Raw genomic sequence first — 18,038 nt, forward strand, 5'->3', positions numbered from 1 at the left:
TCCTCTACATTATAATGATTCAGTAGAGTGGTAATACCTTTGTAACCTGCGAAGCCTGAGGATAGTTGCCTTTACAAATACACATGTTGAGAAGGGATTCAGGGGACGACAGCATCAAAGGAATGATCCCTATAGGATAATGACGAGAACCTTTCAATCGACTTGAATGCCGACTACGTGACCTTCGTTTGCGCCGCTGACCTTCAAATCCGCTGTCTGTTTGAATTTCAGAATCCTGACTTGGACTAGATCTGCTACCTAGAATAAAAAATGTCATTTCTAAACAATAAATCAAGAGAGTAATGCACATGGCTCGTCTAACAAGTAAAAGTTGTTACCAAATAGTGTGTTAAAATTTAATGGATTATATTCTGAAGTTTTTTTTAGCTGAAAACCACTTTAAACTTTTAATTTCATCATTACCTAAAGGTGTGTGATGTACCTGTACTCCCTGTAGGTGTGTAGTGTTTACCTGTACAGTGTACTCCCTGTACGTATGTAATATTTACCTGTACTCCCTGTAGGTGTGTAGTGTTTACCTGTACAGTGTACTCCCTGTACGTATGTAATATTTACTTGTACTATCTGTAGGTGTGTAGTGTTTACCTGTACTCCCTGTAGGTGTGTAGTGTTTACCTGTACTCCCTGTAGGTGTGTAGTGTTTACCTGTACTCCCTGTAGGTGTGTAATGTACCTGTACTCTCTGTAGGTGTGTAATGTACCTGTACTCCCTATAGGTGTGTGATGTACCTGTACTCCCTGTAGGTGTGTAGTGTTTACCTGTACTCCCTGTAGGTGTGTAGTATTTACCCATATACCCTGTAGGTGTGTAGTGTTTACCTGTACTCTCTGTAGGTGTGTAGTGTTTACCTGTACTCTCTGTAGGTGTGTGATGTACCTGTACTCCCTGTAGGTGTGTAGTAATTACCCATATACCCTGTAGGTGTGTAGTGTTTACCTGTACTCTCTGTAAGTATGTTGTATTTACCTGTACTCCCTGTAGGTGTGTAGTATTTACCCATATACCCCAGGTGTGTAGTGTTTACCTGTACTCTCTGTAGGTATGTTGTATTTACCTGTACTCCCTGTAGGTGTGTAGTATTTAACGTCACTGTACCCCATTTGGTACAAATTTGACATATTTTTTGCGATATTTTCAATATGCATTCCTTGTAATTCAATGTTTGTCAGTTTCTGACAAGGACTGCCTTTGGGGTGTACGTCCACATTAAAAAAAAAATATTGTCGTAACTGCAAGCTAAAAATAGACCGGTTTTATTCCTCACGTCACTTCCGGTTTTGATACAGCGAGCGGACCCCTTTTGGTACACGGGACATTTTGCTTTGAGATTCTTGATTGATGCGCTGAAATTTTAATTTATTCACTTTGATTGAAGGTATGGTATTCATTCATTATTCTGTATGACTGTCTCTGATATTTGCCGACGATTATTCAAAAAATACTGCCATTCAAAACACTACCTAATCTGGCGAGTCCCGTATTTTTTCAGTGAAATTGAAAGACGGTTTGATGTTACAATTAAAATATGAGGAACATAAACTACACTTCTTGATATAAATTGATTTAAAATAGAACAAACCTCTTTTAGAGTATTCTGCAATCTATATTCCCGGTAAATACCAATTTTTCAAACTTTTTAAAATATGTTATCAAAATGAAACAAGCACCTGCTCATTTGCATATATATAAAATTTGATATAACATGCCTAAACAGTCCATATTATAAATAGGCCTCTAATATAGATCTATCCATTCTACAAATGAAGCATTAGAAATAACACAAATAGAACATAATTACAAGATATGGTATCTTGTTTTATAAGATCATTTTATTAATTGTACCATGTAGTGTACATTACATATTGTGAAAAAGAGCTTGTTTAGAACTGTTTGTATGTAAAATATATATAACCTTTAATAATGTGCATGTATTTAATTTGACAAGACTTCAATTAGCCCTCAATACACAGCTAATGCATAATAGTACATACTTGCTAAAAATCTTGTTATGCAACTGTATTTTGAGGTTGATGTCTTGTTTATAAATATTATTTATATGAAAAATTAAACAAAATCATAGATAGATACATGTAGGTATATTGGGTAATTAAAAATGTTTTTATGTATTATCTATGTATGATATCTAAAGATAATTTTATAAATTACATTACAAAATGTATTTATATGCTCTTCCGTTTTATTTTTTTTACAACTCTGTCAATTTTTTCCTTCTGTTAACTTATTACATGTAATTATTTAGCTACATGTAAATCATTTTTACCTTTGAGTTTATCTGTAAAATGGTAAAATTGGGAATGATATATCCTGTCCATTTTTACTGGAAGACCACAAATAAGTTAAGAAAAGTCCTCATAATGGTCATGTCAATGCAATAATATTGTATTTTTACCTGTACATAGTGCATTTTGTTCCCTATAGAACAAAGATACCCACTAATCCAGCCACGATTGGATATTGTTAAGATCAATAGCTCTGTACCTGGTATAATTTTTCATGTCTAATTTTCTATTTTGTTTATGTTGCAAGCATGCAGAATTTGACATACGTGTTTAAGAATTATATATATATTATATTTTATAACATTGCAACTTTAATCCAAGAATACAACAACCCTTTTCATGTAAACAGAAAAGATAGAGAGAGAGAATAAATGAAATATTTGTGAGCAATGTCTTCTATATAATGAAAGATCTAGGATGTACATGTAAGTTCAATGTTATATTTTTTCCATGACTGCATGTGACATTAAATCCCCATGGTGATTCTCAACACTGATCCAGTTTATTAATGCTGTTTTTGTGTAGTGAACTCTATTGACTATAAAATAGTATTTGCCTGCAAATCTGGATTAAGTCATTTTATAATTTTGAGGAACCACTTTAAAAAAAACCTACCGAGTTATTGCTTACATATAAGTTACATGTATCTGTACTGAGTACATTTGTATGCCATTGTCTGGGGAAAATGTCACTGGTATGTTGTTTGATTATCTCATTTGATTTAAGACAAAAGTACATTCATATAGTGTAGGTTATCTTACAATCTTAGTGATTAATAAACAAAAATGTAATAAGTGACACCAACACATAATACATATCCTTGCTATAAATCCGGATCATTAAACCCCCAACCGAGCAACTGGCCTGGTAGATCGTTTTAGTCATCAACGTTGAGGCATGCGCATTGGTAGTAAAAACAAAAATGGCGAAGTAGGATGTTTGAATTGCGGTGTTATACTCAGAAAAGTGGCGTATCTGCGCTAATAAAAGAGGTATCGTTATGGAAATGATATCCGAAATATTTTAGGGCTATAGAGATTAATTTAATGCCTTTACTATTGATGAAAACGGATAACAATGTAGCATAAAATAGCCGTCGAATGGCTCTGCGTCACTCACTGCTAACATTTACGACCCTTTCGTCCATTTCGATGTAGGCGTATACGAATATAATCTAAACGATCGAAGTCAAATTTGAGCTTGAATTGTCATTTTATACTTGTATTTTTATATCACAATAGTATAAATAACAAAACACAGTAACTAGGAATTTAGAGGGGAAAACCCAAATTTTGTACCAAAAGGGGTCGTGTACCAAATGGGGTATGTTCACGTTACCTGTATACCATGTAGGTATGTAGTGTTTACCTGTACTCCCTGTAGGTGTGTGTCGCCGGTTGACCAGCTGACTTTCCATGATATGACCACCAATACCATGATCATCCTCCCATTTGTTGTCGTTGACAGAGACAGGCTCGAGTAAGACCTGCCCCACAGACACTGGGATACATTCGTGACACACCAACTGGTACCGCCACTGGGCTTCACTCACATACTGTGTTAGCTGGGCAATCCTTTTCTTTATGATGGTAGAATCAATGCTGGACTGAACCATTTGTCTAAGAGGTTGTTCCAGTCGTATGTCTGTAATAGCCTCTGCTTCTGCAGTACTTGCATTTCCAACTACTTTCTCTTTTTCTGGATCTTTTCCTAACACTTGAAACCGAGCAGCAGTTAGGTCCAGAAGGCAGTCTTTTAACATAGCTAGTATATCCCTGACTAGGTATTCATTGGTAAGGAAGCCAAACCTAGCTCCTCCTGATGTACTGTCTACACTGTGGGCACTACAAGTACCATTCTCAGAGGCTTTCTGGGCTAACTCTATGTCTGCCTTGTGTAGAACTTTAGCTTTGATGTCATTCTTAATTTTCTCTGTCATTACATGTTTCTTTGATTCCCTGGTGATGCTATTGTTTTCTGTTTCTTTCTTTGCCCCTGCACTAGGTGTCATGTGAACAGGTTTGGCTCTTTCTATGAACGGTTCATCATATGCACTACCAACATGAGAGGAATGTTGATCTGAATGAACAAGTTCAGAAATTTTAAATTGGGGGCTTTTTTCTTCCGGCAGTGGTGACATACTTTCCTCAGAAATGAGGCTGAAGGGTTGCGAGTCTTCGTCTAACGTGTTGTTTCTACTGCTATCATAGTCCGCAGCCTCATCACTGTCTGTCTCTACCAACGAACTCTCTTGGATATCTTCATGAGTGACAAACAAAAGCGAAAATAAATTTTCCAAAACTTCTAACCGAAATGTTAATGGCTGCAGATGGGCAAGAAGACTTCTAGCCTTGTTGAATTTTTCTGTGACATTTTTGGTGTAAACAGTTTGGAAGTTTACACTGGTTTTTTTGTTGCTACTGTGACCCCTATTTTTAGGATCGTCAGCTGGTATGTTACTGTATAACCTTTGGTTGGATGGCTGTATTGGGTTGATTAGGTGACTGTCTGGGTGCTCAGCACAGAAGTAGATGGCTTCCATTACATTTCTCACTACACAAAACCCACTGTATATACTCATATCTCTCCACCTCTCTATGTGAATATCAGGCACATTCTCACACTTCAAGGAGTCATCTTCTTTTGAGGCGAACCTGACAGACTTCACCTTCTTTTTGGATTTAGTTCCTACAACAGACAGTAATATGTAACTCATTGTGAGGAAGATCACTTCATAGATTTTACTACATACTTTACCTCCAAATGTGGTATCATTATGCTATAACTTTTTGTATAATTTGCGTACGACAAAACTAATATATGTATATTACATACAACATATTTTATTTAAAATTGACACAGATGTTTCAACACACTATCTCAGCTTCAATAATTAAGTAAGACCCATTCTGAGATTCAAAACTTGACTGCCATTTCTTACCTGTTTCCTCTTGTAGAGGGCTCTTCTGAAGGAGCTGGAAGACTTCGTCTTGATCTAGAGAACAGATCCTGGTAGACTGATGGAGAACAAACAGCACAGAGTGTGTTTCTAAACCAAGGAACATGTCAGCTGCACGCTTCTGGTGATTTGGAAGTCCATCTTCATTCTCTTTAAGTAGGGGTCTGTACAAAAATAAGTACTAGTAAACATATAAACTAAATTATTGATGAGAATAAGGAGGGAGGTGGGAAAGGAATGGTTTGGTGGAGGAGAAAGCTGTTGAGGAAGAGAAAGCTGGAGAAGCAAGGGAGGTTGAGGCCATAAGGAAGGCGGTTTAGGTCATGAGAGGGAAGAGGGCAAAGGAAGAAAGAATGATTAGGAGAGGAAATGAGATAAGTAAGAAGAGGGATCCTTGGGAAGGACTATTTTGGTGAAAGTTGGGAAAGGAAGGAAGGTTGTGGAAGGTATAAAGGGCTAAAGAGGATAGTGGAGATGGAAGCTGGGAAAGGAAGGAAGGTTGTGGAAGGTATAAAGGGCTAAAGAGGATAGTGGAGATGGAAGCTGCGGAGTTTTACAGGGGGCGCTGGGAGGGGAGGGATGCTGCCAATGGAGAGTATAGAAGTGATACAGACTGGGGTGGAAAGGGAGGGGTGTAAAACAATATTGGTACGGGAGACCTGGATGGGAAAGTTGGAATGGGAATGGAAAAAAAGATGGATGGATGTGAAGTGCAAGGAAAAATGGCTTAGCATATGAGGAAACAGGGCAGTAGAGAAGGGGGGGGCATGAAAGTATGAAGAGGAAAGTTGTTGATGGATCGGTCCTAAAATGCAATATGCACAATTAGACCTCTAGGAGAACCTGTACATGAAATTGGAGACAAATCCCTTCAGTACTTTCTGAGAAATAGCGGTAACAAACTTCAATTGTCAAATTCCAAGATGACGGCCATCTTGTGGACCGATCAGTCCCAAAATGCAATATGTACAACAAGACCCCTAGGGGAAACTGCACATGAAATTTGAGACAAATCCCTTCAGTACTTTCTGAGAAACAGCTGTAACAAACTTCAATTGTCAAAATCCAACATGGCATCCTGACGGCGATCTTGTACACCGATCGGTCCCAAAATGCAATATGCACAACTAGACACCTAGGGGAACCTGCACATGAAATTTGAGACAAATACCTTTAGTACTTTCTGAGAAACAGTGGTAAAAAAATTCAATTGTCAAATTCCAAGATGGCGTCCTGTCGGCCATCTTGCTGACTGATTGGTCCCAAAATGCAATATGCACAACAAGACGTACCCCTAGGGGAACCTACATATGAATTTTGAGACAGATCCCTTCAGTAGTTCCTGAGAAATAGCAGTAACAAGAATTGTTAACAGGCGAAAAGGACAGACGGACGGAGGGCCACGGAAAAAAGGCCATTTGAATAGCCTACCATCTGTCAGATGATGGTGAACTAATAATTTGACTTACTTTGTACGGTCAAGACACCATTGTATAAGGTCAATCTGATAGGAAAGCTTGCTGCAACCCGCCTCTAATGCTGGATGCTGGAACTGAACCTACAGAAATAATGTACATCATTAACCTATCAGATACCAGACTATTGCCTGGATTTACTAATGGCAGGAGATGTAGGTCACTATAATCAAATCACTAGCCATTTGATCCAACAAATAAATCACAGGTGAATGAATAATTAAATATAAACTAAAAAGTATTACACTCTCAGGTGGATACATTTTGTACTAACCAGCATTTACTTACTAAGTTCCTTTACATTTATTTTCAGTATACATTATTAGTTATATAGTCAGTTACTGACCCCCTTTAAAGGCATAGAGGGTCAGTAAGATTTATAGGGGGCAAGGGCGTAGCCCGAGCCTCCTATACTTCTTACTGACCCTCTATGCCTTTATAGGGGGTCAGTAACTGACTATATAACGAATTTATCGCATCGAGGACCATTTATTTGATTCATTAATTCTTTGTTTCCTATCTGTTTGGTCAAGAATCTGAAATCAAACTTAAATCATACTGGCGCGAATGATAACAAACAATCGGCACTTTTAAAATAATTGGCCTAGGTTACATATTTATCTGTGTATTTCTTTCAAGAATTTTCAAATATACTGTATAAGGAACCTGCAGAAGAATAATGAATAATTCATAAATCAACAATAATTTCGACATTCCAACAGTAGGCCTACCTCAATACGACACCAGACCGTCTTTATATTGAAAGCATCACAAACAAGAGTGATACAAACATCCATCTAACATTTTAAGCACAATCTCCTTGATCATCTGTGCATTTTCGCTGAGATAATCACTTAAAGGTTATGCCGATAAATTGATTGTAGAGTGAAGATTGATCTGTAGGTACGAACACCTTCATTTGTTTATAATCACAGTCTAGAAAACGCTTGAATTGTTACGTTTGACTTTCGCCGCGTCATCAACTTTCAAACTGGCGTAGGGGAAGCAACTCGTATTTAAAAAATGTATTTCATGTAATTTGAAGTATTAAAATGATTGAAGTTATTTTTACACAAAAATTAATCATTAATATATAGTTTTACTGTAATGAAGTGGTATATTTAGTTGAAGATAATGTGTTTAAATTTTGAAGCGAGGGCGAGAGCCGCCATATTGCACCATAATAAAATTTACTGACCCCCTATAAAGTGATAGGGGGTCACCACGTGACGGCTCTCCGTCAAGCATTTGGGGACATTTCTGTCCGAGGTGCGATAAATTATCATTAAGTAGTGATTTAATCATTAACAGTAGTTTGAGCATCAGAGTAAGACTAATCCATGGCTTTATTACTGGAGGCAGTTTAATAAAGCTACATCTGTAATAATATCAGGTGTGATCCGTACTTTTAAATACAATATTGACATCTTAAGATTTTAGATGAGTATGTGATATACATTTATTAAGACATCAAGGATAAAATTAGGTCCCTGTTTGTGGTGTTACTTACGCAGTCATCCCACAAAGTATCCAGAAGTATTTTGGCCTGTGTGCAAGATTTACAGAAAGACCAGCCATGCAGCAGTAGAAGTGGTTTCAGGGGCCATAACTCTTCTGGTCTCAATAATTCTGTCAGCTCACTAAATAAACTGTTCTTTATCAATGCAATGGCAATGTCCTTAAAAGAGAGGAAAATCAGAACATTTTCAAGAGGAAATAATGATTTGACACATCCATAAGTGAAGGCTAAGCTATATGATTTCATGCAAAGTCACTTATGATAACTGAATATGTATAGTATATTGATTGTATGGTTTATCGATAATTGTTGCAATTTATTATAATTTTCCAAAGCTTTCCTCAGATACATGACCAGTATGATATCTAACTTAATGTTCTACACATCAGAATAATTGTTACTTTATTGTGACAATCGTAAACTATCTACCAACATACTTTGTACCATATGAACACAGAATGGTTACTTACTATTGTGGTCTTCAGAAAATGTTCCTGTCTTTTTAAACAAAGAACAAGTAACCAATGTAAGCGTATTTTGACATCAGAGTTTTTTATCCAATGAATGAATTGTTTGTCATTTTCATCGAGACTGATGTCTTTGTAGTTGCCAGTAGGGACACATTTGTTTTCCAGCTCACATTCCAATTTACAGAATTCTTCGACCAGATAGGTATTTGTTTTCCCCATCATGGAGGACACCAGCCTTTTTCTGCTCAACGCACTGTCATCACATGCAGATAGTTCCAGAAATCTTATGAAGAGTTCCCTCAATGCAACATAATTCTGATACGGTTCTGGATCATACAATGCTAAAAGTTCATACACGATCTGTAGTTTAGCTTCTCTTGATACTGAAATATCCTCCCTGAAATTGGAGTACCTATCCAGAATCTTATTAATTACATGTAAGTAAATGTTGTGCAGAATTTCATTATTTTTCTTTAAAAAGGTATACTTCTTCTCAGCTAAGATTGCTTGTATAACAGCGTGCCCCAAAATAGGTTGTTCTAGCAGCTTGCTTTGGAGAAATTCTTGGAGATCTGATGAGAGGGTAACTGAAGCAGATTTGCTTCCATCTGTCAAGGAGGCTTCAGTGATACATTTGTGATAGCTGTATAAATCCTGCCAAGAAGCAAATTAATATGAAAGCATTTAAAATCCACAATAATCCCACTCATTTATTAAGATTTTTTGAATGGCATATAGAAGTACAGATTAAGATGTCATTTATTTAGCTGTTAAAATCAGTTCAATTAGGAATCCTATAGCTTTGATAAATTCCATGTACATGGATTATCAGTATTGCTCCATGCCATTCAAGGTATAAATGTTTAAAACAAAAACTAAAAATTCATTCATAAATCAGAAATGAATATAGATAAACAATAGCATTGAAATGTTTCCATTTTTTAATTTTAACCAAATAGTGACAATTGAAATCAGGTTAAATAATTTTTTTGAAAAAAATTCTTAATTCCAGCATGCAAAACCTAGCGTCCCTTAATTGTTGGCAAAACAAAATTGCTGATGAACATATCATGATACAGGAACGTTCGCTCTATTCCAATTACTGAGACAGATTTGTTCCCATTTAATCTATGTCATCTTGACCTACTTTAGGAGGGTTACCTACCCTGATGACACACTCGGACACATTATGACAAGCTTCCAAAAGCAACAGTTGGAACTCGGTGTCTTTCTGTAATATTTCACTATTTCCTGTCTGTAAGTGAAAAAAAACCCAGATAAATTATAATTTATCATGCACATACTTGAAATCATTCTGGATTTTTTTTTATAATGTGAAAATCAATATTATCACACTTTATTAAGAATCCTTCTAGTTTACATCATTTTGTTTTACTTTTTATCAGGAAAATTCAAACTGGAACCTATAACTAGCTAATGAGTATAAACTCCTTAGGGTCTCCCTTAATAACGACAACAAACGACAACAAGTGACAACAAACGATAACACGTTAGATACGAGGAAAAGTTAGTAACAACACAGGATATGTTGTTCAGTACATCATAATAAATATTTCTTCCAAGTTTAATGAAGATTGGTGCAAAAATGGAGTAATTAAAGCAATTTAAATATTCTGAAATCGGCTGCTGGCCAACGATAGATCAAGTGACAGAGGTGTGCCGTGACGGCATACCGACAACACATCGTAACATCGAAAATATTTTTAAAAACTAACGACAACAGAAGATTTGTTATTTTTCATACTATAATGCATCTATGTGCAAAATTTCATTTAGTTTGGGGAAAAAATGAAGACATTATAGCTGTTTGAGTTCTATGAGATCGGCGGCTGGTCAGGTTTACAACCAGATCGTTGACTGTCACACACATGTACACACGTGTGTACAGGGTCTCGTTTGTGTTTGTCTAAGTCATTGTTGTGTAAACATTATTATAGAACTCTCGGAAATACTCAATATACAAGTAAACTTCGAGACTCTACGAACATGGACGTTGTTTGACTCAAGATCCCTCCCTTATATTGTTATCGTTTGTTGTCGCTATTAAGGTGACCGACTGCTTACATATATATTGCTATCATCTGAGCAGTTATTACTGAATTTTGTGTACTCCTGGAGAGCGAGCCAGGACAACTGCTGAGGAGATGAGATCTGGAAGTCTTGGCCAATACAGTGACTGGAAATAACAAAAGAATTATTAATATGCTACAACACACATGTATCTAATCTGCTTTTCATGTTTTAATTTGTAGATGATTGTAATAGTTGAAAGATGATTATTAAAACAATCCATATTTTAGAAAATCACTTTTGCAATGTTTTTACATGCATTTTATTCATTATGTTGGTCATTAAAGAAGCACATCCTTTGATTACAAATAAAGGATGTTTTCCAAACTGTAGATGAGGTTGATAGTTTTTGCCTTGGCAATTTAATCTGAAGTCTAATTATCCACATGTCAACATTGTTGCACGTCAATTTCACTGGAATTTTAAGTATAATCAATAAGGGCGAAGGGCACGAAATGTGAAGCACATCTAAGGTAACAGATACACAAAAATATAAGAAAAAACACTATCTTCAAAATTCAATCATACACATTGACAGCTTCAGTTTGCGGCCGCCATTTTTTCATACATATGGGGAGGTTGTGCGTTGCTCCGGTACTGCTCTCCCCAGTAAATATATATATTTAACTAATGCAAATGCATAACAGGGTTAGTTTAACATTTTTTATTGTTTTTTAAATAATTATAATAACAATTTGAAATTAAAAGCTATAGAATGCAGTCAAAATATCCACCAAGGCGAAGATGAGTACAAGGAATCATGACGTCACATAACGTCAACAAATGGCGCAAAATCATAGGATTCGCATGTAGTGTTTCCCACAGGAAAAAAAAGGGCATGGTGCTGGGCTTTGACTGCGATAAATATCCATCAGGGGGGCATAAATGTTATATCGAAGACTTCCAATACAAGGGAAAATCTTTAAAATTGTCTTATTGTTTATTTAATTCTGGTTCAACTTAATATCATTCAAATGCTTTAAACAGGACATATATTTGTAACGTACCAGCGGGGGTTGTTACCAAGATATACTTGGGTCCCTATTAGGATTTACAAACTATACTGCAGCAGCCAATATATACAGATAAGCTAGGTTACAACCAGTAACACTAGTCAATGTGCTATGTACAATACACGTTATAAGCACCATATGACAGAGTACCTCCCTGTACTACAATGAACTAGATGAAGGGAGACAACTCCTATATATAACAATAGAGCGCAACACACTCAGTGCTGATCATGGCCCTTCACATCAACACTATAACGACTGCCTGTCGTTAAACGTGTACACCGACACACTGTTAGCTCGTAGCTCGCTGACTGCGAGCGTGTCGCCAACACTAACACAGCTAGCTGTTACCAGCCCTACTCAAGACTACCTATGTCATGACCCTACTCACAACTACCTATGTCGTGACCCTACTCACGACTACCTAGCTAGTGGTCGTGAGCTGATGTCGCGAGTAACTCGCGACCTGTAGTCGATATGTGTGTACCACCCTACGTATAGCTAAGAGCTGCAAAGCTCTAACCTCAACAGCTATACAATACGACTACTGGTCCTGTCGCTCGGTATGACACTGATCAAGGCAAGACTTATTCAGCCACTTCTATCTTTCAGTGCCACTACCTACTACCTTGTCAATGTTCACAGCTCGACGTTCAGGACCAAAAGGTGAACAATCCGCCAGCTCGCTCCCTTTTATACTGCGAGAGAAAGCAGCGCCCCTAGCGGCAATCATCGTAATTATCTCGGAACTCCGCGGGTTTAATTAACGTATTAGAGGTGTTCGCTACATTAAAGTCACCAAAACGCTTACACTGTATACTGCCCCGACAATGAAGCGTCTGCCTAACATTAACAATAACAACACACATACAGCGAAGCACATGTGTTACACATGACATAGCGGTAAGGCCTATTTTCGCCACATATTTAATTATTCTGAGTAAAAAAATGATTTTGGAAATTGTCATCTGCCGATCATATGATCATGACTATAATTGATTCACAAGAAAGATCTAAATTTCATTTATTTTTATTAAAAAATTTATGCCTTTATTTCAATCCAACTACCTTTATCTTTCTTTCTTTCTCTGTTGAAATATTAAAAAATACTGTATTGAATTAAATAAGATAACATGTTTCATAATGATGGATAATTTATTAAAATAATGTCCTTAAATTTACAAGCACTAAATTAAGAAAATACAGATATAATTAATTGTTACAGTAGTATTCAAAATGTAATTTAATCTGAGAGAGAAAAAAGTTGATTTATTTTTTTATTTTATTTATTTTAATTAATTTGTTATTAATAATTTTATTTTTATTAATATATTTTTTCTAAAAATAAATTCCCATCGAAATTCTTAACAAGGACATAGTCATTCAGATCCCCCGCCAATGGAGATATCAAAGCTGAAGTAAGTTTGATTGTGGAGACTTATGTATACGGAAAAAAAAACAGGAAAAAGGAAGTTGAGCTAAAGAAAGATGGAGTATAGTTCAAGTAGAGCGGGGCTGCAATTGTTGAATCAGGTATACAGCCTTGACATTTGTTGGCGATAATTTTCCTGTTTTTTTTTTAATATTTTACTCCACGCAGTATTAAATTCAAGGTCTGTGTTGTCTAATGTCTTAAGATACATATCAAATTTGACCGCAGTTTTAAATTCGTATTTCTTTCATCCACCAAATAACACTGCCACGAATATAATCCAAATGTTTTTCTTTCTTTTCTGGTAAGGGCAGATAAGCAAGGTGAATAGTTTTATGAATGCGAAGCATATAGGTGAAAAACTATTTACCTGTTTATAACTAGTACAATGACAGTGTCATAAAGGGCCTGAAAAGAATGTGTCTATGAAGTTTCATGGAAAGACCTCTGCTGGTTTTAGAGTTATGCTCCGGAAATGAACCTGCTACAAAAAAATGACATTTTCAGCAATGTTTCTATGGTTACAGAAAAAAGCACAAAAAGTGAAAACCTAAAAATAGCAAAAGGCACTACTAGACCATGAGAACAATGTGTCTATGAAGTTTCATGGAAATATCTCTGCTGGTTTTAGAGTTGTGCTCCGGAAACGATTCTTAAACAAAAATCTGCCATTTTCAGCAATGTTTCCATGGTTACAGAAAAAAGTACAAAAAGTGAAAGCCTTAAAATAGCAAAAGGCACTACTAGACCATAAGACTAATGTGCCTATGGAGTTCTGTGCATATATTTCAACCGGTTTTCCAGTTATGCTGCGGAAACAAACCTGGTACAAAAATATGATATTTTCAGCAATGTTTCCATGGTTACGGAAAAAGTGCATAAAATGAAAACCTAAAAATAGCAAAAGGCACTACTAGACCATAAGAACAATGTGTCTATGAAGTTTCAAGAGTTGTGCTCCGGAGCTCAGCGACTCTTACACAAAAATCTGCCATTTTCAGCAATGTTTCCATGGTTACAGAAAAAAGTACAAAAAGTGAAAACCTTAAAATAGCAAAAGGCACTACTAGACCATAAGACCAATGTGTCTATGAAGTTTCGTGGAAATATCTCTTCTGGTTTTAGAGTTATGCTCCGGAAACGAACCTGGTACAAAAATATGATATTTTCAGCAATGTTTCCATGGTTACGGAAAAAGTGCAAAAAATGAAAACCTAAAAATAGCAAAAGGCACTACTAGACCATAAGAACAATGTGTCTATGAAGTTTCATGGAAATATCTCTGCTGGTTTTAGAGTTGTGCTCCGGAAACGATTCTTAAACAAAAATCTGCCATTTTCAGCAATGTTTCCATGGTTACAGAAAAAAGTACAAAAAGTGAAAACCTTAAAATAGCAAAAGGCACTACTAGACCATAAGACTAATGTGCCTATGGAGTTCTGTGCATATATTTCAACCGGTTTTCCAGTTATGCTGCGGAAACAAACCTGGTACAAAAATATGATATTTTCAGCAATGTTTCCATGGTTACGGAAAAAGTGCATAAAATGAAAACCTAAAAATAGCAAAAGGCACTACTAGACCATAAGAACAATGTGTCTATGAAGTTTCATGGAAATATCTCTGCTGGTTCTAGAGTTGTGCTCCGGAAGCGACTCTTACACAAAAATCTGCCATTTTCAGCAATGTTTCCATGGTTACAGAAAAAAGTACAAAAAGTGAAAACCTTAAAATAGCAAAAGGCACCATTAGACCATAAGACCAATGTGTCTATGAAGTTTCGTGGAAATATCTCTTCTGGTTTTAGAGTTATGCTCCGGAAACGAACCTGGTACAAAAATATGATATTTTCAGCAATGTTTCCATGGTTACGGAAAAAATGCAAAAAATGAAAACCTGAAAATAGCAAAAGGCACTACTAAACCATAAGACCAATGTGTGTATGAAGTTTCGTGGATATACCTCTACTGGTTTTAGAGTTATGCTCCGGAAACCATTCGTACGGACGGACAGACGGACAGACAGATGGACGGAAGGAACCCATTTGTATATCCCCCGCCAACTTTGTTGGGCAGGAGATAAAAATAATGTTGTTTTTATTTTTAAAAACGTGAATGTTAGTAAATTTCTGAAAACCGGATCCTCTATTATGCTAGGTTTACACTTTGTTCCCGGCGACCACGGTAGCCCTGTTTGCCCGAAACGTGGTGCGCAGTGGAATTTTGGCTATTTTTTGTCTCTGTATTCAAGTTGAGCTAGGTCTTGTGAAGTTTTGCCACGGTCTTTTACAGATTACGTGGTGGACCGTGGATATAGGGGAAAGTGCTGTTCCCGGAGGTTGAAGGTACACTACGGTTTTAGCCAGTTTATCAAGGATACCACTACGTTCTCTCTAGGCATGTTACGATCTGATGAGGTCTGCTACGTTTTACACATTTTGATCAAGCTCCAATACGTTTTTCACGGTCCGCCGAGGCATACTAGGGATGAAAGTCTGATGCCGGCTTTTTTCGTAGCAAATGAAACAATATCTAATGCCGAAAATGGCATTTTAAACACGTTTTAATTACAAAATGTGTTAAAAGAAAATAAAATCTTAACTGTATTTGGTATAAATATATAATTATTATAGCCAAGTGTTTCTACGCAAATATTTTTTTCTGTAATGGTTCCCACTTAATCTCACTTAGCTTTGGAATAATTTGATGGTTTAAATGTGTTTGATAATGACTATTTCTATTTATTAATACAAATAATTCCATGAGGTAACAAATATGTACATGTACCAGGCCAGGCAATGATACTCCATCATATATTGCTTGCAACGTAAGACCGTAATAAGACGTAACATGCCGTATCACGGCGGGCTTTCAACTGCTACAAGCCGTGATGTGCCTTGACAGAACGCATCAAAACGTCTATCATCCACCTTGGCTTGCCGTCAAAACCTTGACGAACCTGGACAAAACGGCACAAAACGTGCAGCCAATCGGCATCAACCGTGATAAAACGTGGGAAAACGCAACAGACCGTCACAAAACTTGAAATCACCATGAAATTCCGGGGAACGTGCTTGCTGCCCGTTCCACCACGGATCGCCTGGAAGTTTTGTTACGGTCTCGTACGCACTGTTACGTTTTGTTACGTCAATACCGTTTTATTACGTCCTGTTGCGTTCACCGTCTGTACCGTGACTGCCGTGGCATATTTTTGACAGTTTTGTCCACGGTGGCCTGAAACGGTGCTGCCGTGGCCGACGGGAACATAGTGTAAACCTAGAATTACAATACACCCAAAATGGGGACCATTATGATTGCAAAGCTTGTGACATCCATCAGATATAGATAGGCCTGTTTAACATTAAAAACGTGAGTAAATCATTTACAGTTGTAAGCAGTATTTGTTTTTGTAGTAATGCTTACTAGCTGTAGTCATAAAACTTAATGAAAGGCCAGCTGATTGTTTTCTAGGCTGCCGATTGGCTGCTTGACTTCAGCTTACGTAATACACAGACGTGAAAGTGACACCACAAGCCAAGGTGGAAATAGCCCAAGGCTGCTAATTAAGGCCACTGGGGTGTTGATCAGGGGGTCAGGGAGTGGTCACATCTCTTTCGTTTACTTAATTATCAAGCGACTGCCTGGTATTTTGGTAGTACAGTAAAAATGTACTGGGGACAAACAGGGCAGGGCGTTAGGTTATAGGGACATGGCGTCAGGTAAAAAGGGCGCAACGCAGCGCCATGCTAATCGGGGCTGTGGGAAACACTAGCATACGCAGCACTCAAGGCCTTGAATGGACAAGAGAAATCCGAATATTTGAGTTAATTTCTTTGAGTTTAGGCTAGACAATTATTACATCATATACTTCTATATTTTAAAGTGTGTCCTTTTATTTCTAAATTATGTCTTTTAACTGAAATAGAAAAAAAAATCAACAAGTAGAGATTCGCTCTTCCTATGCCTTGCATGATTCATATTAAAACATCTGGCTGCGCCCTTTAAGGCCTTGCCTTCAGTCATTTTATAGAGTATTTTTTTCATAGTTTGGTGCTTTGTGGTGTTTTATTATTATGATCATTTAACGATCATTGAGTACTTCCATCATCATGTTCATGTAGCAATTGTGTATTCGATTGATGAAGATGATGATGACTTACATTGATTACATTGATGATTGATTGATAACTGTTGTGGTTGATGGTGTTTTGGTTTTCGTTCATCAAAATTATACACACCTTCTATGGTAAGGATTTTCTATGATATCTCGAAGAATTTCCCTTATGTTTCTTCCGATGAGTTTACTCTCATGGTGCAATTGGTGAAGACAGGTTCGAGCAACCTCCCACTGACCCAGGTTCAAGTTGTTGCAGAAATATCGAAACAACCTTTTGACAGAATATCGACGTTCTTCTTTGTACGGAAACAATTCAATGTTTTCGACTCCTTCCATCGTGCATCACAATAACAGACACGTTTAGAACGTTTTGAAGATAACGGCATATTTAAAAACTGCCATTCAAGGTAAAAAGTTCAGTGTTTGTTATGATGGATGTCGCCATCTTGTTTGGTCACATGAGAAGTTGACCTTTGAACTGTGAAGTGGTGATTGTAGTTTTTGATTGTGTTGAAATAAACGTGATCTTATTTCCGGCTTACACGTTATTCGTTTTGAGAAAGGTTTGAAATATAGTAAATGCATATATATATATACATGTTTACTTTAATTCTTTTTATATATCAATAAGTTTAAACAAA

General features: G+C 36.7%; 1 protein-coding gene across 1 annotated transcript in view; it reads right to left on the minus strand.

Annotated features, from left to right (window-relative positions):
* LOC138319280 (uncharacterized) overlaps positions 1–17,862 on the minus strand; it is a 99,276-nt gene extending 81,414 nt beyond the window's left edge. The window contains exons 1-9 of the mRNA XM_069262324.1: positions 17,519–17,862; positions 10,831–10,942; positions 9,911–10,000; positions 8,746–9,399; positions 8,267–8,434; positions 6,751–6,839; positions 5,264–5,445; positions 3,691–5,010; positions 38–258 (exon numbers count right to left, since the gene is read on the minus strand). Coding sequence (XP_069118425.1) covers positions 38–258; positions 3,691–5,010; positions 5,264–5,445; positions 6,751–6,839; positions 8,267–8,434; positions 8,746–9,399; positions 9,911–10,000; positions 10,831–10,942; positions 17,519–17,733 — 3,051 coding nt within the window. The 5' untranslated portion in view covers positions 17,734–17,862. The remainder of the gene's footprint in view (positions 1–37; positions 259–3,690; positions 5,011–5,263; positions 5,446–6,750; positions 6,840–8,266; positions 8,435–8,745; positions 9,400–9,910; positions 10,001–10,830; positions 10,943–17,518) is intronic.
* Positions 17,863–18,038: the final 176 nt, after the last annotated feature.

Source organism: Argopecten irradians, chromosome 3 (genome assembly GCF_041381155.1).
Source record: "Argopecten irradians isolate NY chromosome 3, Ai_NY, whole genome shotgun sequence".
NCBI lineage: Eukaryota > Metazoa > Mollusca > Bivalvia > Pectinida > Pectinidae > Argopecten > Argopecten irradians.